We start from the raw sequence: 26,747 nt of genomic DNA on the forward strand, positions 1-26,747 counted from the left end.
AAAATGGTGTTGGCTGCATGTTTTATACCCCTGATGACCTGACGTCATGGAAGAAGGGACAGCAACCGACCCAGGACCCAATACTTTGTTAATCAGGCCGACTGAGGGCAATCTGCCAGCAGATTACCCAAGTGTAATGACTGCAACAGTGAATACACTCGAACATCTACATTTTATGGTAAGTGTACGCAACTGTACTTTGTGTACACTTACCTTACATGTCCATGTTCGAGTGCATTTACTGTTTCAGTCCTGGTTTCCCTCCATCCCCCTCTTCTTTCTTCTCTTTCCTTACAAGGGACATATTGGTATTTACTTTCTACTGGTGAGGGTTCTTCCACCAGAACCTGGCTCCCACTTGGGTGCTCCTGACAGGCTAGGGCAAGAAAAACTGATGTAATGGCGTTGGCTGCCTTACTTTATACTACTGATGACCTGACGTCAGTCCTGAAGCAACAGCAACTGACATAGAAATACTAAGCCTCTGGTATTCGGGCCGGCCAAGGGCTACCCTGGCATGGATAACCCAAATGTGATGACTGCAACACTGAATACACTTGAACATCTACATTTATGGTAAGTGTACACAACTGTACTTTCTTCTAATGATCGTTTGAGTGAACAGTGTTAATGACAGCTGGAAACTGCTGCTAAGCAGAGTTATAAGAAAATGGACATGGCTACATCCCTAATAAATTTTGGTGCACTGTAGTGCCATGGGTGCCCAGTGATTACAACTTACAAAGACTACAATCAACCTGTGGTCTAAGAGCTGGTGGCCAGATTAATAATGACATGAAAGGAAGGCATACAAGAACTAAAAATTCTACAGATGTGGCAAACCTTAGTAGTTCAAAGCTAGCAGCAACTTACTAAAAAGACATTAACAATGTCATACAAATACACACACACACACACACACACACACTCTGCTAACTTTCATAATCCTCCCTAATACTTTACAATTGTCACAGGCATTATGTGCATATGACTACTTTCTGTTTAACGAATGAGTGTCATAAAATGTTTTAGTGTGAAGGATTTTGTTATTACTCCTTTTCACCAATTTTATCCATGATAGAACAAACAGAATGGGATTGTCTGATTTAATAAACTCCCCATTTTATAAGCACCATTGTGCTGCAAGCCAGTATGAAGACATCTCAGTGGTTTGGTCCACGCAGGTGAGCCTCACATTGCTCAATACAAGTCAGTATTCTACTATTTTATGCATAGCTCCTCTCCTGATTCACAGATATCTAAAGTATGTAGGGATGGGCCTAGTTACATGGCATATATGGCATACAGCAGTCTCCTGAGACCCACCCAGCCAAGTCCCACAGCTTAACCACACTGATTATAGTTCTGTGTTTTACGCCTGTTGGTCATTCTAGGGTTGGAGTATGTGTCTAATATGTATTTCTGTTCACAGCCAACTCCCATAAATAACTTTATGTAATTGTCCTTTTGTCTCCTAAATTTAAACATGCATACATAGCATTTATACTGTAGAAGTGTTTCATGATGATTCAGGTGAACAACAGAGTTAACTAAGTAAACTGCGAACCCAACTTATCCAAAAATGCCATTTTCACATCATAATATGGCATGGGGGATAAGTGCAATTTAGTGCAATCCCGTTGGCAACATTTTACGAATCTGTAAGGGTGGAGTCCTTGGAGAGCAAGCAACTGCAAGGCAACAGGATGCTTGTGGACATCAGGCATCTACAAACCAATGACTATAGATATTGAGCACCTACAAAGTAATGCATGCTAGGAACAGAGTGTTCATATACATTTTGCATCTGCAGTATAACTGGAGATGGGAGACGAATGCAAAATGTATATGGACGCAGATGCAAAATGTATATGGACATTCTGTTCCCAGCTGCTCCTGGAGAGTTGCATACGGAAATAAGAGGGAATCCCTCAAGGACATCTATGTGTAAAAAGAGATGGAAGGTGTGTGGCTCCAGGCATTGACCATCCTTGTGGCATTGGCCACTGATTATCTGCAGTGAAGTGGGAGGTAAATAGAGAATATCCATAGAATTTGACAAGCTGCAGGTTTATAGGAAGAGGGAAGGAAGTGTCAGTGAGCATCCATTTGAACATTATGAAAATAGAGTTGAGACCTTACCAAATGGGCAGTGCTGTATACATTCCCAGGCAGTGGAAGAGGAATGTTAGCCCTGATGACTACTGCACATTAAAGAATGTGGTGGTGTCATACAGTAAGGTGTCATGTCCATCATCATTATGTTCAAATGGATGTTCACTGCTCGTACAAAATTATGTAGTGGTGGTGTACCTCTGCAGCAGGAAAAGTAGTTAATCAACCTCATTGTGTGTCTGTTCTAATATGATTTTGTTTTGTCCTTCCCACAATGCAGCTGTGTCAATCCCAAATTACTCTATCTTAATATCTTTCGGTTTTGAACTCTTCTGCTTATTCACCTGTATGCATTGCTTACCTTTAAACTTTTTGTAGAGTTTGCCAGAAGCTTTCTTTCCCATGGCTTTCTCTGGCTTGTGGTGTTAGCTATATTTTCAACAAAATGCAACAAGTCCTTTTTTCCTCATCTTCAGACAGTACTTAAATTGATTTTTTATTTTTTGAAAGATAAGAATTGGACAGATTTGCCCCAACCCACAAACAATTATATGTTCACTGAGTTATAATTGTCTGGGCAGTTTTAGAGCCTTATTTTAATTTTTTTAAAAAATTACTTCTATGTCTTTAAATGTTCATTGTCTTTAATTAGTAGTGATTAGATGCTTTTGCTTTAAATTGTTTGTAATGATGCGTTGTAACTGTCTGATGAAGCAGCTTTGGCTGCGAAAGCGTTCACCTATCTGTCTGGAGTAAATCTTGGATTTTAATTGCTGTGTTTCTGCTGTCTCCTTTCTGTTTTTTTGACGTGCATGACTATTTTATTGGAGGACCAGTTAGCTTGCACCACTATATTATTTTTTGCTGTACTTTATATTTTATATTTCTAAAAGAATCCAGAGCTACAAAGCAACACTTTGTGTAATGCTGTTTGCTATGCTTGATTCTAAAATGCCTTTACTTTGTAAATGACAGCAATATAATGATGGGGCATATTACAGTGGGTACTGCTGTAAAATAGGATGAAGGTGTAAAACTTTTCCATCTTGTCTCCATTTTTGAAATTCAATATGTGCCATTCATAATGCCAGGTATAGGCAGTGTAAGTCATAGTGTACAAGTTGATATTTGGTACTGTTCTGCCTACTATGTGTTATCTACAAGTGTTATGTAGTTCTTTCTGTTAATCCTTTGGTTAACACCTGCTGCAGTTTTTGCTCCTGTATTGCTTTAGATGTTGACTTTGGAAGGGATTATTACTTTCTGATAGAACAGAGGAAGTCTACATAATTTCCAGCATGGCTTTTTATGAGTATAACTTTTTCCTCTTTATAAATTTTGAACATGCATTTCTGTTTTCTTGTGGTTGCCCTAAAGTGACTTACTTTAGGTATTGCTTTGAAAAACTCAGTGTGATAATTACAAGTCTATATCAGATTGTTGAAACCACAAAAAGACGAATACCTCTTCATTGACCAGTATTTGTCTAACTCTGAATCCGTCATGGACTGTTTCCCATGGTAAGCTACCAGCAGACCATTGTCAGGAATTTACCCTTTTCCCCACTATAGTGCGATCTCAGAGTTGGTATATTTATTTGGGGGAGGGGGGTAGCCTCCCACCAGTGTGGATTTTACATTTTGCTGTTTTTATTGCAGTTGGTATGTTGGCCAAAGTGTAACTTACCTGGGAAGGATTTTCGTGGTAGCGATCATTCAATAGATTCAGGTGTAGCAAATAGTGGTCGATGAAGAGGTATTTGACCTTTTGTGGTTCTGGTAATGTAATATAGATCTCATAATTACAGGTTATTTGTAACACAGAGGATTATGATTGGGTCTCTCATTATAACCACACTGTTATGTGTTAGAGACTTGTATGCCAAGAAATTCAGTTCACCTCAAGGGGTGAATCTGGGCATCCATGTTGAAAACACATAATGGGGGCTTAGGATAAGAGACCCTTTCATAATTCTTTGTAGTGAGTGGAGCTTTATCTGCACCTTGTATGGGGTACAGTTAAAAAAAAAAAAGAGCATTGGCTTTGAAAACCCGTAAAGCCCTTCAGGAGCACTGTCAGACAGTTGTAGACCTATCAGCTTATCTGCCTTTTATTTCTGGATAGGACAAAGGATCAGAACAAGGGAGAGTTTGTAAATATTGTTCTAATTCACCTAAAGTGTTAACAGAGTGACAAGTTTTGCATTAAAATGCATTGTAAACAATAAGAAGTGTGAAAGTCTGTTTCTGGCATTTCTGCTGACTGGAATCCTCACTGATTTACCAGAAAATGAAATAAGTTTACTAGGGACAGGACAAAAATATAAGATGAACTCAGGATTAGTTGACAGGCATGCAGAGGAGGCAGAAACAAAGCTATTTCTGCTTTAATAATTTTTGGGTCAGCACTTTCAATACTTGCAGCTTATTGTAAAACCCAATACTAGCAGTGCTTTGTAAGGTGCTTAGTATTGGATTTTGCCCTAGAGTGGTACTTGACTAGCTTGTCTTTTTCCTGATATTGGAATATAGTCACGGTGCCTCATGCACTACATATGCTTTAGTACCATTTTGGAACTAAGGAAGAAAAGCCAGATTATGCACACCTCTAAAACGTGAGGCACAGTTAAGCTAGCAGTTTGTATCTATTACTACAATTATTATTATTGTTATTAGTATTTAGCATTTTATTGAAAAACCTTTAGCTGTTAAATTCAGGAATTATTTTCATGCAAAATTATATGGTTCATATAAAGCTTATAATCAGTTAGAATGTAAGCTTTTTTACTTAGTATTAGTATACCACTGAGACGGTTTATTTTCAGTTATACAATGAGAGGTCATTTACATGCAAAAATGTGCATGCTGACTGGTCAGCCCAACCAGAATTCCCTTTGTAAATCGAGCATATACCAAAAGAAAAAAGTCTGGTTGCCCAGACTTTCTCCTATTAATATATGCTATGGGGCTTTCTAGTTTTCTTGAGCTAAGAGGTCAAGAGGTACGCACAGAGGCAGAGAAAATACAAAGAAAATCAGGTATGTTATGCAAAATTAAAGAAACATACCTGATTTTCCATGTATTTCTGCCCTTTCTCATAACTCTAAACTGTCTGGATTTAAGGCTTTAAAAATAAAAAAGAAGCAACGGATATCTTCCTATCTCCATTTCTCATACCTCTAAACTATCCATATTTAAAACTGTTAAAAAAGGGGGAAGCAACGGAGATCTTCCCATCTCTGTCCCTTGCTTTCTAAAGCACTGATGTACTACGTAAGCATAAGAATGTAAGTCCCATACACATGCACAGTACATCAACAAAGCCACAGGATAAAGAAACAACCCAGAAGAACACCACTGCACTGTTATACAAAGATATTATTTAATAAAAGTAAGTAATTTTTTTCTTAAAAACTGTCATTGTATAATGGCAATAACCGACTCTTGGGTGTGATATAGTGAAGATTTACCCATGGTTGACTTTGTTTAATCACTCAGGATTCACCCACATAATTAAACTACACCAACTGTGGGTAAATCTTCAATATATCACACCCAGTTGTTGGTTAGTGCTATAATATGGATGCTGAATAGCTTATCAAAAGCTCTTTCACTTGCATTTCTTTCTTTTCTTTTTTTTTATTGTGTCAATAATAATGATCTGGAGCCTTATCAGTCACAACAGTCAACTGCACTTTTTGTGACATACTAGTTAATTACCAGTCGTTCAACTAAACAGTTTGCTAACAAATTGTAATATGTTGCAATGAAAGTGTGTAATAGTTCACATCATAGCTTCTGACCCTTCTATGTTGTGCTGCTAAAGGTTTTCCCCACTGTTGTGTGGTCATGGTGTTATTACATATAGAGATCCATCCATAGGTGATGAACACTGTCTACTGCAGATTTTTGGAAATGTTGATGCTGCGTAGTTCACTGGTGTTTGATAATGAAATGGAAGCAATGAAATTTTCACTGACTTCTCATCCAATATATGTGTGTGTGTGTGTGTGTGTGTGTGTGTGTGTGTGTGTGTGTGTGTATATATATATATATATATATATATATATATATATATGGATTCACTTTATAATCCTGAAATCCCGAATCTCAGAATTTCGAGACCATAAAGCCGAAAGTTCTAAATACCGAAATCCCAAAAGCGTGAATTTTGAAATCGAGAATCCTACACTAACCAGACAGCACACACATACACAAACACACACCTTCCCCCCACACATAAACACACAAACCTACACATACAAGCAGGGGGGCAAGCCCCCCTGCACCCCCCGTACCCCCCTCCTTAAACATACTAACTCCAAGGTAGCACTACACAGACAAACACACGAAAACACCACCACACACCTACATTCCCCTTGCACACACACATCACAGTCACAACATACACTGACACACACTAAAGCCCCTAACCAACACCCTTAAACATACATACTTACCTGAACTTCCATTCAAACAACGCAACACCAGAAGTGCTACTTCAACATCTCCGAATGTCAGCATTTTGAAATTCGTGCTTCTGGGGTTTCAGTATTTAGAACTTTTGGTTTTATGATCTCTGGATTCTAAAATTCGGTATTTCAGAATTTCTAGATTATAAAGTGTTCTATATATATATATATATATATATATATATATATATATATATATATATATATGCGCACACACACACACACACACACACACACACAAGTCTACTTCAGTTGACCAAATCTCATTTGACTAACACCCAGTTGATTTAAATTTCATTTGACCTAAAACTCATTTGACTGACTCTTATTTTACTGACAGCTTACAATGCATAATTTCAACATACTAAATAAAACTACTTACTACACTCTTAAACAAAATGGGACAATGTATAACCAAACTAGGTCGGGGGCTATTAACTGAAGTTTGAAGGAGGTATACAATATGTACATGGCACTAGTTGTCACCCTCCCCATACAATAGAAGGTCTACCGTATGGAGAAATGGTAAGAATTTCTAGACTGTGCAATAATGAGATTGTATTTAAAAAGGAACTTAGTTTATTAATGGAAATGTTTCACCAAAGGGGTTATAGTGATGAAATAATAACACATAGTTATAAACAATTTTTTGGATATAGGTGTAAAAAAGTTAATAATAATTGGTTTAACAGAGATTTAGTAAAGTACAATGATATGAATAATAGACAGAAAGATGTAATGTATTTTGTTACGACTTTTGGTTGTTTTAGTGGTGAATTGGTTAAAGTGATCAACCATTTTTGGAAATATTTTAGTTCCTTAAGTAGTGTGTCCTCATGGTTGAATGCATATCTCAAATTTTCCTACAGAAGAGGGAAAAATATTAAATATTTTTTAGTAAAAAGTAAGTTTACTATGCCTGTAGTTAGTGTACAGCATAGCCTATCTGTGAAGGGCACTTCTAGATGTGGCAAATGCAAAGCCTGTAATTTTATAGTTTCTCATTTTTCTCATATTAACAATGTTTGTTTTAAAACATGTAATGTTTTTAATTGTAATTCTGAAGGGGTGATATATGCACTTAAATGCCCTTGTGATAAATTTTATATTGGAGAGACCAAAGGGGCTTTTAAGGTTAGGCTTTTGGAGCATGCCAGGGACATTATTAATAATAAGGAAGAAAGTTCTGTGGCTATGCATTTTAAAAATTTTCACCAGAGCAAAAATGAGGGGTTACAAGGTACTATTTTAGAGCAAATATACCATTCCTGTCATGTCAGTGTTAATATTAAACACATTTTATTATATAAAGAAGCTGTATATATTTTGAAATTTAATACACTACATCCCTATGGTCTTAATGAAGACTTTAATTGGAGAGTATTGATTTGATGTAATGAATTTAACTAATTTATATTTATTTTATTGTATAATTGCTTTGTGAATTAGTATAAATTTAGTTTTGGTATTTGTAAGGTTTATACTCCTTGAAGGCTACGGCCGAGACGTCAAAGAGAGAGAGAATAAATTTGTTTCTGAAGTTGTGGATTTTCCTGTTGTTTTATTCGGTTTTTCTGCTGGTTTTGGGTTGTTTATATATAAAGATATAATAACAGACCTACATGCAACATACAAATGAACAAATACAAAATGAATAAAATACAGAAGATAGTGAAAAAACAAAGGTACGCAATGGTGGTATACAGTCCACAAATAAAAGAAAAAAACAGGAGCTCCAAGGGACCAGTGGGAATTCACACATCACATTAATGACAATGAGATATCTTATTTGGACATTGAAATAATGCATTTACAGAATGGCAAACTTGCGCCTAAAATACATAGAAAACCCACATACTGCAATTCTTTTTTGTTTTATTCAAGTTGCCACCCCTACCACTAGAAAAAGGGTCTAGTTAAAAGCCAGTTCATTAGGGTGTCAAGGCTGACCTCAGATGACAATACATGCCTTGGGGAATTTGAGTTGTTAAAAAAGATGTTTGGTGAACTAAGTTACCCCATAACTTTAATAAACGATGTTGCTGAACAGGTATGGGGTGAACGTAATAGTTTATATGGTCCAACTATTTTACAGAGATTTAAGAACACAGACTATAATGAGCCTTGTAAAAAAACAGTCAATTGACTTACACACTAATAAGGTTCTACATTATTACACAGATGTTAAGGGAATTCAAAATATGATTAATAAAAATTGGTTTATTTTTAGTTGTGATGAGGGTCCAAAAAAATGAAAGGACGTAAAGCCAACATTTACTTTTAAAAGAAGGAGTAATTGCAAGAACATTTTGGAATGGAAACATGTTGTCTTGTCAGATAGTTTCCCTAAAAATTCTATATGTGGACGTTGTAATCAATGTACATATGTGGAATGTCACTATGAGGGCTGGCTGTATAATAAGGTCAAAGACTATGATAGGGGTGGGAAATTTAACTGTCTTACTGAAAGAGTGATTTATTTTGCAGTCTGAACAAATTGCCAAGCATTTTATACTGGCAAAACCAACAATGTCTTTAACAGGCGGGTGTACCAACACATTTATAGTATTCAGCATAGGGATAACAAAAACGCCCTAGCTAGACATTCTGCAGTATGTGTGGGGTTTTTAAAATTTAAGTTTTTTGTGGTGGATCAAGTGGAAGCTTCAGTTTACTGTAGGGATTGGAAGAATAGCTTTCGTCACAAGGAGATGTTTTGGCAGCTTAGGTTTAATGCCACAGCACCGTCTGGCTTAAACGAAATGATCTCCATTGCAAGTGAACTAAAGGATAGATTATCAAAAGTATGGTGGCTTATGCTTTGTTTACTTACATATTAATTTCCTCATTTATCCTTTTTTTTTTTTTTAAATAGTAAGTTTTTGATTTATGCAGGTACTTACGTTTGCATTGTACTGCGGTGGTGGTGCTGTGGTAGTATTGTCGCCTCACAGTAAGACGTTGTCCTATTCATTTCTCAGCTAGAGCGTCTTCTGTGTGGAGACACGCGTGAATGGGCATACCTTCATTGAAGGTTGTGCGTCAGAGCTGGCAACTTGGCATGTAAAAATCTACTGCGAATCATTAGCGGACCGGAGTTCCGCTGTGGCGACCCCTAACCCGGAAAAGCCAAAAGACACAACAACAACATGTACTTACATTTGCCATTTTTGCTTTAAATGTTGGGTAATGTGATTTGACTTCATATGATTGGTTAATTGAAGGTGTGTGTCTCTGGTTTGTTTGTTTGATAGAAATGCTCAGCTGTTTTGATGATATGGTTCTGATGATGATGTCATATTAAAAAGACAAAAGCACTAAACCATATTATTTTAGGATATAAGTAGCAGTTTTGCAAACTGGTTTCTGTTTTTATCGTTTTATAATAAAGTTTAAGTTTCGGAAAGTACAGAAGATAACATAGAGCACAAAAGTTAGATACCAAAATTCAAAAAAATTAATTTCTTATTAACATATCCAATAAACCAGAAAATATACTTGTTTAAAAAATGTAGAAACTGAACAGATATACAAGGTAAAAAAAAAGTACTGATAGAGAGATAAAAATAGGGAGGTATAGCTGCACAAATGAGTCTTATGCATAAGGAAATGAGGAGAGGTGAGAGAGAGAAACAAGAAATGAATTTATTTTGGAGGAAAAAGACATGAAAAAGAGTATACAACTGTTTAGTAGACTGAGAGAGGTAGTTCATTATTTGTAATATTTTCTTAAGGAAAGGGAAGCATGTTAAGGACATTTAAAGGGAGTATGAGTTAGGTGGGGTGGTGGCAAGAGCAGGAAGGTGAATTAGCAAGTTAGTTTTTTAGTTCTTTTTTGTAGAGTGAGGTAGATTTGATAGAACATATATTACTGGGAAGTTTGCTCCAAGTATGGGATACTGAGCATTTCTACAGCAATGTGCCTACTGATTTGTTTGGTTTGTAGGTGTTGAGTAGGAATTGTTCTGAGCTACGAAGAGGATGTGTAGGTGTATAGAGGGTATAAGACTGGATAGAGAGGGATAGTCTGAAGGTTTGCTAATTAGTGAATTTGTAGCTGCGATAGCTGGAGTAGCTAAGGGAATTCAAGCCAATGTAGTTGTTTAAGAGCAAGGCAGTGGTGAGACTTGTAATGGAGGGTACAAATAAATCTGGCAATTCGGTTGTAAGTTTGTTCGAGTTTGACTATAAGGTTGGCTTGGAGATGGGTAAATCTAGGGGATGAGTACAGTAGGCAGGGGAAGAGGTAGACTTGTGCAAGAGAAGTCCTCGAGGTAGTGAACAGATATTTTTTGTTCCTATACAATAGACCAAATTTTTTATTTATTTCTTTTTTTTTTTGGATGCAATGTTAGATGTGAAGGTTGAATTTTACTTGGTTGTCCATTGTAATACCTAGGAGTTTGTTATGGGAGTCGGCATGAATTGATACTGTTTTACTTCACTTCCATTCCCAGGAGGCACTAAGTATGGACATGAATTTTGGAAGGAAAAGGAGTAATTTTGTTTTTTTTGGGTTAAGGATGAGTTGGTTGTTAATCAACCAGTATTCAGTAGTGTTGAAAGATCACTGAATGAGGTATGGAGGTCAGTGAGGTTATTAGAGCAGGTAACAAGAGTAGAACTGTCCGCATACTGAATCAGTGAAGATGCGCAGAAGGCAAAGCATAGATTGTTTGTGTTGTTACAGTTTTAAGAAGGCGGCATGATAGTTTGTGTGAATGGTGCGTATCACACTAATATATTTATGTAAAATAAGGTAATGTGTGTTGTAGAACAAATAAACAGTATGTCTGATTGTGAGTTATTTCAGGCATTTCTTGGTTACTTGTAACAGTGCTATATGCATCTTTTGGCTTGTGAGAAAGCTGAATACTTTGAAAATGAAGATCTTCATTGGTACCTCTGAAATGTTGAATAGTATGGGAACGGATTATAATTTTATGATGTACTCAAGTAACTCCTGGATTTAGCTAAAATGAAAAAATGGAAGATCAAAAATGGATGTTGGCCTGTATGGGCAGTCTTGTGTGTAACTTACTTAGATGACTCCTTTCTGAAACTGCAGGACTCAGATCATATAGGCTTCAGGAGTTGTGCAGTACTTTATATGCCTAACTCCTGCACACAGAGTGCTTAGAGAAAAGACAATCCCTTGCTCCAGAAATGTATACAGAGAATGCTAATCATGGAAACTGCAATGTTGAGTTGACATGTTAGGAATGCAAAGGCAGTCCTCATTAGGCTAATCACCGAGTATAATGCCTTCTTTGGCATGCATCTGTCCATACACTTGCAACAACTGGAATGCCCACAGAGATACCTTACTAAAAGGATATAAGGCTTAAACACTATGCCCTACATGGATGGACTCAAAACTCTGTTAATATTCTACAGACTGCTAAAAGATGACCTGTGTCTGACATACAAGGCATCCTTTGACCCAATACTGACAGACCTACAAAATGCCATCAGAAACACTTGATCTAGACCTCTTCTGCAACATCAGCAGAACAGTTTGGAGAGATTTATACATCTTGCAGACAATACCACTGCCCTAGAAGAGACTCCCTTTCCACATAATACAGATATCATCTCTGTCCATACTGAAGTACAACTTACATCTGTGGATGGGTAATAGAAATTTTATCCCAGGACTGCTCCCTGTACTACCAATGGACAGAATCAGCTCCTGAATGATTTATCCCACACATGGGTACCCTCAAAATATTTATGGTATGTTTCCAGATATTCTCATTAGGGATAATATATAATTAATGACATGGAAAATGTAAGGCCAGTCTAACCCCAAACAAGACTGGTTCATTCAAGCACCAAAAGGGAAACTGATTAGACTTAAAATGGCCCACAAAGGCAGCTAGCCTAGTACTTACCTATGAACCTATATAAAGTTATGGGGCTTTGAAACAGTCAATATATTGAGCAAAATTAGTATGCTTGGCTGGCTGACTAGATGAATGGTAGTTATTGTGAGCAGTCAGAAGTCAAACAATTGATCAGATGCAGTACAAAACATTTTAGATTCTGTTCTACCTCTGTTTGCCATCTTATTTGCTTTAAATTAGCACAGTTAAGCCCAAGCATCTACTTTCTTTTGTTTTGTTCAATCCCCCACCTTCCTTAATACTTTACAGTTTTCTACTCTGTACTGCAGTGATCCATCCATCACTGGGTCTTCCAGTCCCGTCCTTTCATCTCTCGGAGTAACATGATTTTTCTTCAGGCTGGGGCCAGTGTTAAAATTAAGGGTGTCCTTAAGGATCTTGCCAGCAATTGCTTCCATGAGAAGTGGAAGATTTTCTTATGGTATGACGTACCAAGAAAATAAACATTTCTACCAAAAAACACTCTGGCCTTTGCTAAACAGTAAGTGCATTTAGCACTTTTATCTCTTGTCCCTGCCCCTCGTCATACCTTATGCTTCTCATCATGGACCATGCCTTCCCTAAGACCTACGCCCCCTAATCATGGACCATGCCTTCCCTCAAATCTACACTCCTCCTTATGGCCCATGCCTTCCCTCAGACCTGCACTCCTCTTCATGGACCATGCCTTCTCTCAGACCTGCACTCCTCCTCATGAACCATGCCTTCCCTCAGACCTAAACTTTTCTTCATGGAGCACGGCTTCCCTCAGACCTTCACTCCTTTTCATGGAGCATGCCTTCCTTCAGACCTACACTCCTCCTCGTGGGCCATGCCTTCCCTCAGATCTACAATCCTTCTCATGGACCATGCCTTCCCTCAGATCTACAATCATTCTCATGAACCATGCCTTCCCTCAGACCTACACTCCTCTTCCTCGTGGACCATGCCTTCCCTTAGACTGCACCACTCCTCATGAAGCATGCCTTCACTCAGACCGCCATTCCTTTTCATGGACCATGCCTTCCCTCTTACCCACACTCCTCCTCATGGACCATGGCTTCCCTCAGACCTGCACTTCTATTCATGGACCATGCCTTCTCTCAGACCTACACTCCTCCTCATGAACTATGCCTTCCCTGAGACCTACACTCCTCCTCCTCCTCATGGACCATGCCTCCCTCAGACCTACACTCCTCCTCCTCATGGACCATGCCTTCCATTAAACTGACACTGCTCCTCATGGAGCATGCCTTCCCTCAGACCTACACTCCTCTTCATGGACCATGCCTTCCCTCAGCCTACACTCCTCTTCATGGACCATGGCTTCCCTCAGACCTACATTCCTCCTCATGGACCATGCCTTCCCTCAGACCTACACTACCCCTCATGGACTATGCCTTCCCTCAGACCTACACTCCTCTTCATGGACCATGCCTTCCCTCAGAGAGGCTTGAGATGAAAGTCCGTCCTCCTTAGGATAGGCAACCCATCTCTCCTTGACAGCGCCTCAGACAACTAAGCTGCTAATCAAACCTGGGATGTGTGTGCCAGACCAAAATTTAAGGATTTCTCCCCCTACACCATGGTGCTAGCCTACCAAACATCTACATCTAAGAACATTTCAGGAAAGAACCTTACACTGTATTCGGTACTGCTACACACACCATGGAAAATAAGTCCCAAATAACATTAGGCCACATTCCACCAGGGCAACAGCCACTTCAACAGCCTTTCTCAGAGGAGTACCTACCAAGGAAATTTTGGAGACTGCAACTTGGAGTTCAGTACACACCTTTACCAAGCATTACCACCTGCCTCTTTACTCTAAATCCAGAGCAGGCTTTGCATCTGCAGTTCTGCAGGGCCTCATAGCCAAGCCTAACTCTTTATAGACCAGCCACCCAACCTCAGCTTTGGGATTCTACCCAAGTGTAATGACTGCAGCAGTGTAACACGATGAACATAGTACAGTTTTGTACCTACCATAAATGTAGATGTTCGAGTGTTCACACTGCTGCAGTCCAGGTTACCCTCCCTCCATCCCCTCTGAACTGCCTACACTTATCTATACCTTTCTATCCTATACAACCTTTGGGGTGTATTTGCTGGTAAATGAAGCTATTGTTTTTATTTTATATGTATATTTTTGATTAGCAATATGTATTGCCTTCCTACTTGGGGACACCTGACATCTGGGGCAAGAAAAACTGAAGAAAATGGCATTGGGTGCATCTTATATACCCCTGGCGCACTGACGTCAGGGAAGAAGTGACAGCAACCGACGCCGGACCAAGACTTTGGAACTCAGGCCAATTGCGGGACCGCCTGACGGCAGGATAACCCCAAGTGTAATGACTGCAGCAGTGTGAACACTCGAGCATCTACATTTATGGTAGGTACAAAACTGTACTTTCTTTTAACAATGTCTGAAAAAATATTTTAACTGCTGCAAAGAAATTAAACAAATTAAACAGATTAAGAACTTTTTTTTTCCAAGACGTCTAAATGTTAGCCAGCACACTAAAAATTTTTAAAAGTACTAAATCATGACATATTCCCTTTCCTAAGGACAGTAATGCCCCCCCCCCCATAAGCATTACATGGAAATATTTGACTTTCCAGGGGTGGGGAGGACTTCGGCCTATAATACTGAACCTCAAATGCCCTTGGACAATCCATCATCTCCTCATAAACCCCATCCAGTGAGGCATAGCTGTAAACATGGACCTTAAGAAATATAATTTGGACATTATATAGACAATTATGTAAAATTTATGTAAATGAAAAATCTCTCTGTATTTGCCATTGAATTCACAATGATTCAGCTACTGAATTCCTTATCCAGTGTTTTTGTTTTTATGTTCACATTATGCTTGAAACAAAGAAATTTTTTTTTCATTGCTGGATCCTGCTATTCGTTGGTGCATCTCTGCTTGCTCATGCATTCTTTCTTTCTTTAACTGGTACATTGAAAAGAATGTAGAATCAAACAAGATGCAATGAATAATAAATGCTTCCCTAGCAAGTATAAAAGAGTTATTCTGAAATGCAGTTGCCAGTGCTGTGCAGATCTGTTCAGCACAGCACCATTTCATCTGAACAGATATGTATTAACCCATATTTTCCATTATTGTAAAATAAATTGTATCACCAAAAAACATTTATGTTTCCTGAGTGATTAGACAGAGTATTTTATCATTTTGAAATGCATAGTTGGTTATTTTCCCTTTATGCATATATTTCTGTCAGGTGAATGCTTCCTTTAGTATAGTAGTACATATGTTAACATGAGCGTTATTTATCCTAAATGCTGGGATATTTAGTGTTGAGTCACTTTCATGTTTATGTGAAAATGTATTTCCTTTTGGGAAGAGATTGGTACAGCCTAATGTCATTCTCTAGTTGCAGAAATAAATTTTGTGACATCATAATTTGTTCTGGTGAAAGCAAAAAAAACAATACCACGTATGTTGTTTGCCCATTTTGGACAGCTGTTACTCAGTATCTACCCAGCCTACATCAGCCTATCACCTGTCCTAGGCCCAAGTTAAGGCATCCTTCAGCAAGCTGTCTACGCTTCCATCTAATAGTACATTACACCTGTTCACCATTCATTCTTAGAAACAATGAATATATTCTTTTGATTTGAAAGCCATTTTCTCATCCTTTTCTTGTCTTTCCACTCTAAATTTATTCCATTGTATTGCTATAAAAATATAACACTTCCATGGTTTCCTTTCCTCCAATGTGAAAACCTGTAACTTCCCTGAGTGTTCCAGTATTCATTATCCTTCAACTCTTTTATTGTACTGGTAACTATTCTGTAGGCCCTCTTCACTATGCTGACTTCCTTCTCTCCATGATAGCACTAAAACTCTACAGAGTACTCAACCTACACTCTGACAAAACATCTCGGTAGAAGTATGAGTCTATTAAATCTTATGCCAGTCCCTCTGAGGGGACAGCCTAGCATCATGCTGGCTTTTGACACAGCTTTCTTAGATTGAGTTTGATTATTTCCATCATTCACCATCCTGTTATTCTTTTTCTTGTTCTGTACTTTAGTTTTACTTCAACTAGTTGTTATCCAACCTAAGGGATTTCCTCTTTAAAAGGAAAAATGCAAGCTATACTAGGTCCTCCCAAGGTATGCCGCTGTGGTACACCGGTAGCATTGTTACCTCACAGCAAGAGGTTCTCCCGTTCGATTCTCAGCTTGGCTTGGGAGTGCCTTCTGTGTGGAGGAGGGGTAGCGTTCGAAAGACATGCGTGCGTAAATGGGTGTGCCTTCATTGAAGGTTGGGCGTCAAGCTGGCACCTCAGCGTTTTGTAAAAATCTACTGCCAATCATTAGCAGACCGGAGTTCCGCTGTGGCGACCCCTTACTGGGAAAAAGCTGAAAGACAAAGAAACAAACTAGGTCCTCCCAAGCAAAGCTGAAGGAAAAAAAATTTGAAAACAAATACATAACTAGAGTGTGGCTACACAAGGTCCTATCAGACTCAAAGGAGAAAAATGTGGGGAAAAGTATATAGCAACATAGTAAAGGTACACCAGGAGTATCCAGAGCTGTATTAGGAAAATATGGGAAAGTAAATATATAACCATATACTAAACAGGTACTTTAACTCGTGATTTGTTAAAGGAGACACACAGCAAAAACGATTACTGCAAGAAGGAGCTGGTTGAATGAGAGGATGATTTATTTATTTATTTATTTATTTCCAGTCTGTTGACTGGGGAAGTCCACTGGGCTAAGCAGAGACCATTTTCAGTGGTGACCTGGGGAGAAAAGCTCCAAAAGCAGTTAACAGAATATAACATAAGCAAAGTATGGAATATACAGTATACAAAAACATAAATAAAATTATACTGAACAATTAAAGCAGAATGCAATGGTGCTGTGAGAGGGCAAAGCTTAAATACTCTGTGTAATTTTATGTCTGATGATAAGACTGATCTGGTATCTTTTGTGACAAGACACATATGTCTGAGTTGTAAAAGTGACAGTGTGGTACCACAAAGAGGCACAGGGAATCCAATCTTTGTCTACTGTCATGGCGGACAAACTAGGATGTTACGGATGCAGCAGGTAAAAGAAAATTAGGCCATTTATCCAGATAAGGGAATCTTGGATTCGCCATAACAGAAATACAAAATGATATGCATTTAGAAGAAGAACCCCCTGTTGAGATTACTCTGTTGTCTTATTCCTAATGGAACAATGGAGTAGAGCCAGCATGCTGAAACATGAATTTTCTAGGGTCATTTTGTCTGTCTCCATAATGCCTTGGAAAAAGTAAGTTTGTAAATGTCTTTGTTTACAGGCTAGAAAACGTATTTCATTGTTTACCTTCCCCATGACATTTCTCACCAATGAGGTCAGCTTATAATCCCAACCGAGAAAGGATATGTAGGTATACTACAACAGCACATCTCCAGAACTCTAATTTCACACTTCTGTGAGAGGTCTGTTGAACATGTCTATGGGGGGATGTGCAACTACCCCAACCAAACATTTCATTGTTTTTGGAGTAGGTAACCTAATCTATCTGGCTCCTGTACATCTTCCTGTAGTGGAATGAGTTACTCTTTTTCCTGTCTTCCTTAATCTATACCACTGTATATCCATGTCCAGTTTACATTTTCATGCTGGATTCCTTCCCATTGTTGTAAATACTAACAGAAAGAAATTATACAACATGACTGCTGGCTCCGAAACGTTCTTGCACCTTTTCTCTTCTTAGGTATAATTCAGTACATCCATGCCAACATTTCTGTTTCCTCCTTTCACAAATATTTAAAGAAAGCTTCTTTTTCTCTTTTTCTTTTTCTTTTCCTTTTAAAATCCTCCTTCCAGGGTCCATCTAACTTCTAGCCTCCCAGTATGCATTTATTTTCCCTTTCTCATATGTCCTTCTTTAAAGTCCTCTTTCATCTTCTGTATTCAGTTGAACTTATAACTTGCTTGTCTCTCACCTTTGTCAGCCTCTGTTTTTTTCTCCTAGAAAACTCAACCTATATACCATTGTATGTTGCTCCTTTAATGTTTCTACCACTCACTCCTGTCCTTTTACATTATTTCATGTGTTTTCCTCTAATTATTTCCCCATAACACTTTTGTTGCCATTGCATTGTTAGTAATCCATACCACAACATAGGTTTGTTTGCTGCTACTACCCATAACTATTCACGTCTGGTCAGCACTATGCTTAACAATCTTCCTTTTCCCTTTCCCTCTGCCTTTTGGAAAGGTTTTCTACATCAACTAATTCAAATGAGTCATTTTATCTCCTTGCTCTGGGTGCTGAAATACTTCACTTTATTTTAAGAAGACTGAAGTCTTCTATTAATGTTACTCTATCATGGCCCTCTGGTTTGTATTATTTTTTCCCCCTCAAAAAAATCACTCATCATTTTGTTGCATGTGAGATGTGAGATATGTACATTGTATCTGTCTGCTAGCTCTCTGTTGTCTGATGGATTCATATCCAGAATGCTGATATTTGCCTGATACTGTTTTACTTCACTTCCATTCCCAATATCCTCCACCTCATGTATTGTATAGAGCATATGAGAGGAAGTAAAGTTGTGTTTGGTCCCACATGACATAATGAGGCGGGGGATTGTAAACTTTGATACAAGATTGGGTGTACGGAAGATGATTTAAAATGATATAAGGAGGCATTACTTTTCAGAAAGCATGGCTAGCAATAAGAATGTTTGGGCAAAATACATAATGTTGTGTATCAAAGTAGTTAGTATGGTTTGTAAAGCAATGAGATGCATTTTATAACAGATGCACCAGTTTAAATGTATTGCTTTGGTTGACATTGTAGGCCAACACATTTTCCATGGACAATAATCACTGTTTATATGTTCATAAAATTAACGTTTGCATTATGGGTAAATGTAAGGCTTTAATTAAAAAAAGAACTGACTTTTTCCTATTTTAAAAGAAACCAGTGACAATCAGCTAGATGGCAATCCATTCTGTATTGTTTATATTTATTCTAAATAGTGGTGCTGCGGTATCGTTGTCGCCTCACAGTTAGACGTTACCTGTTCGATTCTCAGTTAGAGCGTCTTCTGTGTGGCGACATGCGTGAGTGGGCATTGCTTCATTGAAGGTTGTGCGTTAGGCCTGGTAAGCCAGTACATAAAAATCTACTGCCAATCATTAGCGGACCGGAGTTCCGCTGTGGCGACCCCTAACCGGGAAAAGCCGAAAGTCACAAACAAACAATTCTAAATAAATAGTATAATAATGAATACATCACTGCTATTTGCTCACAACAAACTAAGTGGGTATATGTGACACAGATGGTGTTGTACGTTAATCAATTTGCCTGCAATACCTGTTCCGTCTGCAGGATGTACAGCCAGTGCTGAATAAGGCATACATTGTCTTAGTAAGCTATTCTTTTCTAGTCTTAATTACTAATTCCACTCTTAATCCCTTTATAATCAAGTCTGAAGTCACAGTTTGTTAGATTTCCATTATGTATCCTGGTCTAAGCTTCTTTTTATTAGCAAAATGTACTTGCTTGTAAAGGACAGGACCTGTTGACTAGGTATTAAAAGTGAAGAAATGAGAGTAGAAGCTACTATTTTTTTTTGTTTGTTTTTAACTTTGTCTTACAAATATCACATTCACTGTATGTTTCAGGGACTCTAAGGAGCAATATATGTGAAAGCTGTAGATAGTAAGCTGGAACACATACAAGGAGTGGGAACTAATTTTTATATTAAAAAAGAATACCATTTTGTGTCATGTATACCCCATATGTTGGGACTCTGATGGCTTCAATATGTTAGACAAATGTTGTTCTTCTTGTAGAAAATTTAAAACAGCATGGACATTTTTCCAGCATGGAGGGAATTAGCAATAAGGATATTTCATATAGAGCTAGTTTTTAATACTAGATTTTACATTTGTGATTCTCAACAAACCTCATGTTTTCTTAATGAATGAAATTAACTGTTACTGTATATTATTTTTATGTTTATTAGTAAGACTGTCTTCCTTACAAAAATACAGTTATTATATGTTAGTTATCTAAACTATATTCTGAGCAGTTTTTAATATTTTTTTTTTTATTTTGCAGTTGAGTCTGCAGATCTTTTGAAGATATTAGAGTTTCCAAGTTTCCCAGAAGGTGTAATGAAAACAGTGGGATTTTGCACAAAGAGAAGATCTTCTAAAGGACCAGATGTTGCTTACAGAGTTTCTAAAGAAGCCCAGCTTAGTGCCCCAACAAAGCAGCTGTATCCAGGTAAGGCCAAACTTACATAACATAACTAAAGCTCTCAGCAGCTGTATCCAGGTAAGGTAGAAACATTTCCATTTTGAAATGTACATAACATAGCTGAACCAAGCAGCTGTATCCAGATAAGGCAGAAAAACTTCCAGTTTGGAACTTACATAACATAGCTAAAGCTCTCAGCAGCTGTATCCAGATAAGGCAGAAACACTTCCAGTTTGGAACTTGCATAACATAGCTAAAGCTCTCAGCAGCTGTATCCAGATAAGGCAGAAACACTTCCAGTTTGGAACTTGCATAACATAGCTAAAGCTCTCAGCAGCTGTATACAGATACAGTTTGGAACTTACATAGCATAGCTAAAGCTCTCAGCAGCTGTATCCAGATAAGGCAGAAACACTTCCAGTTTGGAACTTGCATAACATAGCTAAAGCTCTCAGCAGCTGTATACAGATACAGTTTGGAACTTACATAACATAGCTAAAGCTCTCAGCAGCTGTATCCAGATAAGGCAGAAACACTTCCAGTTTGGAACTTACATAACATAGCTAAAGCTTTCAGCAGCTGTATCCAGATAAGGCAGAAACACTTCCAGTTTGGAACTTACATAACATAGCTAAAGCTCTCAGCAGCTGTATCCAAATAAGGCAGAAACACTTCCAGTTTGGAACTTGCATAACATAGCTAAAGCTCTCAGCAGCTGTATACAGATACAGTTTGGAACTTACATAACATAGCTAAAGCTCTCAGCAGCTGTATCCAGATAAGGCAGAAACACTTCCAGTTTGGAACTTACATAACATAGCTAAAGCTCTCAGCAGCTGTATACAGATACAGTTTGGAACTTGCATAACATAGCTAAAGCTCTCAGCAGCTGTATACAGATACAGTTTGGAACTTGCATAACATAGCTAAAGCTCTCAGCAGCTGTATACATATATAGTTTGGAACTTGCATAACATAACTAAAGCTCTCAGCAGCTGTATACAGATACAGTTTGGAACTTACATAACATAGCTAAAGCTCTCAGCAGCTGTATCCAGATAAGGCAGAAACACTTCCAGTTTGGAACTTGCATAACATAGCTAAAGCTCTCAGCAGCTGTATACAGATACAGTTTGGAACTTACATAACATAGCTAAAGCTCTCAGCAGCTGTATACAGATACAGTTTGGAACTTACATAACATAGCTAAAGCTCTCAGCAGCTGTATCCAGATAAGGACGAAACACTTCCAGTTTGGAACTTGCATAACATAGCTAAAGCTCTCAGCAGCTGTATACAGATACAGTTTGGAACTTACATAACATAGCTAAAGCTCTCAGCAGCTGTATCCAGATAAGGCAGAAACACTTCCAGTTTGGAACTTGCATAACATAGCTAAAGCTCTCAGCAGCTGTATACAGATACAGTTTGGAACTTGCATAACATAGCTAAAGCTCTCAGCAGCTGTATACAGATACAGTTTGGAACTTACATAGCATAGCTAAAGCTCTCAGCAGCTGTATCCAGATAAGGCAGAAACACTTCCAGTTTGGAATTTGCATAACATAGCTAAAGCTCTCAGCAGCTGTATAAAGATACAGTTTGGAACTTACATAACATAGCTAAAGCTCTCAGCAGCTGTATCCAGATAAGGTAGAAACACTTCCAGTTTGGAACTTGCATAACATAGCTAAAGCTCTCAGCAGCTGTATACAGATACAGTTTGGAACTTGCATAACATAGCTAAAGCTCTCAGCAGCTGTATCCAGATAAGGCAGAAACACTTCCAGTTTGGAACTTGCATAACATAGCTAAAGCTCTCAGCAGCTGTATCCAGATAAGGCAGAAACACTTCCAGTTTGGAACTTGCATAACATAGCTAAAGCTCTCAGCAGCTGTATACAGATACAGTTTGGAACTTACATAACATAGCTAAAGCTCTCAGCAGCTGTATCCAGATAAGGCAGAAACACTTCCAGTTTGGAACTTACATAACATAGCTAAAGCTCGCAGCAGCTGTATCCAGATAAGGCAGAAACACTTCCAGTTTGGAACTTACATAACATAGCTAAAGCTCTCAGCAGCTGTATCCAGATAAGGCAGAAACACTTCCAGTTTGGAACTTGCATAACATAGCTAAAGCTCTCAGCAGCTGTATACAGATACAGTTTGGAACTTACATAACATAGCTAAAGCTCTCAGCAGCTGTATCCAGATAAGGCAGAAACACTTCCAGTTTGGAACTTACATAACATAGCTAAAGCTCTCAGCAGCTGTATACAGATACAGTTTGGAACTTGCATAACATAGCTAAAGCTCTCAGCAGCTGTATACAGATACAGTTTGGAACTTGCATAACATAGCTAAAGCTCTCAGCAGCTGTATACATATACAGTTTGGAACTTGCATAACATAACTAAAGCTCTCAGCAGCTGTATACAGATACAGTTTGGAACTTGCATAACATAGCTAAAGCTCTCAGCAGCTGTATACAGATACAGTTTGGAACTTACATAGCATAGCTAAAGCTCTCAGCAGCTGTATCCAGATAAGGCTGAAACACTTCCAGTTTGGAACTTGCATAACATAGCTAAAGCTCTCAGCAGCTGTATACAGATACAGTTTGGAACTTACATAACATAGCTAAAGCTCTCAGCAGCTGTATCCAGATAAGGTAGAAACACTTCCAGTTTGGAACTTGCATAACATAGCTAAAGCTCTCAGCAGCTGTATACAGATACAGTTTGGAACTTGCATAACATAGCTAAAGCTCTCAGCAGCTGTATACAGATACAGTTTGGAACTTACATAACATAGCTAAAGCTCTCAGCAGCTGTATCCAGATAAGGCAGAAACACTTCCAGTTTGGAACTTGCATAACATAGCTAAAGCTCTCAGCAGCTGTATACAGATACAGTTTGGAACTTACATAACATAGCTAAAGCTCTCAGCAGCTGTATCCAGATAAGGCAGAAACACTTCCAGTTTGGAACTTGCATAACATAGCTAAAGCTCTCAGCAGCTGTATACAGATACAGTTTGGAACTTGCATAACATAGCTAAAGCTCTCAGCAGCTGTATACAGATACAGTTTGGAACTTACATAGCATAGCTAAAGCTCTCAGCAGCTGTATCCAGATAAGGCAGAAACACTTCCAGTTTGGAACTTGCATAACATAGCTAAAGCTCTCAGCAGCTGTATACAGATACAGTTTGGAACTTACATAACATAGCTAAAGCTCTCAGCAGCTGTATCCAGATAAGGCAGAAACACTTCCAGTTTGGAACTTGCATAACATAGCAAAAGCTCTCAGCAGCTGTATCCAGATAAGGCAGAAACACTTCCAGTTTGGAACTTGCATAACATAGCTAAAGCTCTCAGCAGCTGTATACAGATACAGTTTGGAACTTACATAACATAGCTAAAGCTCTCAGCAGCTGTATCCAGATAAGGCAGAAACACTTCCAGTTTGGAACTTACATAACATAGCTAAAGCTCTCAGCAGCTGTATCCAGATAAGACAGAAACACTTCCAGTTTGGAACTTACATAACATAGCTAAAGCTCTCAGCAGCTGTATCCAGATAAGGCAGAAACACTTCCAGTTTGGAACTTGCATAACATAGCTAAAGCTCTCAGCAGCTGTATACAGATACAGTTTGGAACTTACATAACATAGCTAAAGCTCTCAGCAGCTGTATCCAGATAAGGCAGAAACACTTCCAGTTTGGAACTTACATAACATAGCTAAAGCTCTCAGCAGCTGTATACAGATACAGTTTGGAACTTGCATAACATAGCTAAAGCTCTCAGCAGCTGTATACAGATACAGTTTGGAACTTGCATAACATAGCTAAAGCTCTCAGCAGCTGTATACATATACAGTTTGGAACTTGCATAACATAACTAAAGCTCTCAGCAGCTGTATACAGATACAGTTTGGAACTTACATAACATAGCTAAAGCTCTCAGCAGCTGTATCCAGATAAGGCAGAAACACTTCCAGTTTGGAACTTGCATAACATAGCTAAAGCTCTCAGCAGCTGTATACAGATACAGTTTGGAACTTACATAACATAGCTAAAGCTCTCAGCAGCTGTATACAGATACAGTTTGGAACTTACATAACATAGCCAAAGCTCTCAGCAGCTGTATCCAGATAAGGCAGAAACACTTCCAGTTTGGAACTTGCATAACATAGCTAAAGCTCTCAGCAGCTGTATACAGATACAGTTTGGAACTTACATAACATAGCTAAAGCTCTCAGCAGCTGTATCCAGATAAGGCAGAAACACTTCCAGTTTGGAACTTGCATAACATAGCTAAAGCTATCAGCAGCTGTATACAGATACAGTTTGGAACTTGCATAACATAGCTAAAGCTCTCAGCAGCTGTATACAGATACAGTTTGGAACTTACATAGCATAGCTAAAGCTCTCAGCAGCTGTATCCAGATAAGGCAGAAACACTTCCAGTTTGGAACTTGCATAACATAGCTAAAGCTCTCAGCAGCTGTATACAGATACAGTTTGGAACTTACATAACATAGCTAAAGCTCTCAGCAGCTTTATCCAGATAAGGTAGAAACACTTCCAGTTTGGAACTTGCATAACATAGCTAAAGCTCTCAGCAGCTGTATACAGATACAGTTTGAAACTTGCATAACATAGCTAAAGCTCTCAGCAGCTGTATACAGATACAGTTTGGAACTTACATAACATAGCTAAAGCTCTCAGCAGCTGTATCCAGATAAGGCAGAAACACTTCCAGTTTGGAACTTGCATAACATAGCTAAAGCTCTCAGCAACTGTATACAGATACAGTTTGGAACTTACATAACATAGCTAAAGCTCTCAGCAGCTATATCCAGATAAGGCAGAAACACTTCCAGTTTGGAACTTGCATAACATAGCTAAAGCTCTCAGCAGCTGTATACAGATACAGTTTGGAACTTACATAACATAGCTAAAGCTCTCAGCAGCTGTATCCAGATAAGGCAGAAACACTTCCAGATTGGAACTTGCATAACATAGCTAAAGCTCTCAGCAGCTGTATACAGATACAGTTTGGAACTTACATAACATAGCTAAAGCTCTCAGCAGCTTTATCCAGATAAGGCAGAAACACTTCCAGTTTGGAACTTGCATAACATAGCTAAAGCTCTCAGCAGCTGTATACAGATACAGTTTGGAACTTACATAACATAGCTAAAGCTCTCAGCAGCTGTATCCAGATAAGGCAGAAACTCTTCCAGTTTGGAACTTGCATAACATAGCTAAAGCTGTCAGCAGCTGTATACAGATACAGTTTGGAACTTACATAACATAGCTAAAGCTCTCAGCAGTGTACATGTCATTTACTGCGTGTACCACACAGACGCATGATATTCAGTTCAGATGACCCTTTAGTCTTCTCATTTTGTGCTTCATACACATTGTAAACACAGTAAATGCCTTTATTTGCAGGATTGGGAATTCAGGCAGTAGTGTGCAAAATGCATATTTGTTTGTAACAGGTGTGTGCTCTGGTTTATGGGAGCTGGCATTCTCCATGGTGCAGTTACCGCTGTGCCACATATATTAAGTACGGATATGCAGAGGAATAGAGCCCCTGCATTGGGACTTTAGGGGAATTGGCTCCTACACAGAAAATAATTATTTTATGAGTTTTATGTGAGTGTCATTTTAAACTGTCCTTTTCTCTGAAACACCATTCACAGGTGTCCCATACATAGCTGCCCTAAAGCTGATGTCATCGTAAAGAAACTGCTAGTGCTTGTTTTTTGTTTGCATTTGTAGCTACAACACATATTATGGGTCTATATTATATGAACGCTCTAATGACCGAAAATCCCACAAATTGAAAATGATATTGTAGGGGGCTGCTCCCCCCACACCCCCCGCTAAATATATATTCCAAATCCGATATCACACAACAGTGAGGAAAGGGAAAATACTCCAATCTTCATTGTACTGCGATCCCACAGCACACATCTCGATTTCCAGGATTTTTCCTCATTAGAGC

At 38.4% G+C, this 26,747-nt stretch overlaps 1 protein-coding gene across 2 annotated transcripts in view; it reads left to right on the forward strand.

The window, feature by feature from the left end:
• Positions 1–26,747, forward strand: part of COL5A1 (collagen type V alpha 1 chain) — a 1,013,097-nt gene that overhangs the window by 160,875 nt on the left and 825,475 nt on the right. For both annotated transcript variants that reach the window (XM_044058757.1, XM_044058756.1), the window contains exon 2: positions 20,583–20,750. In XM_044058757.1, the coding sequence (XP_043914692.1) occupies positions 20,583–20,750 (168 nt within the window). The remainder of the gene's footprint in view (positions 1–20,582; positions 20,751–26,747) is intronic.

This window comes from Protopterus annectens, chromosome 16.part0 (assembly GCF_019279795.1).
Source record: "Protopterus annectens isolate FY-2018-M chromosome 16.part0, PAN1.0, whole genome shotgun sequence".
In the NCBI taxonomy this organism is placed as follows: domain Eukaryota; kingdom Metazoa; phylum Chordata; order Ceratodontiformes; family Protopteridae; genus Protopterus; species Protopterus annectens.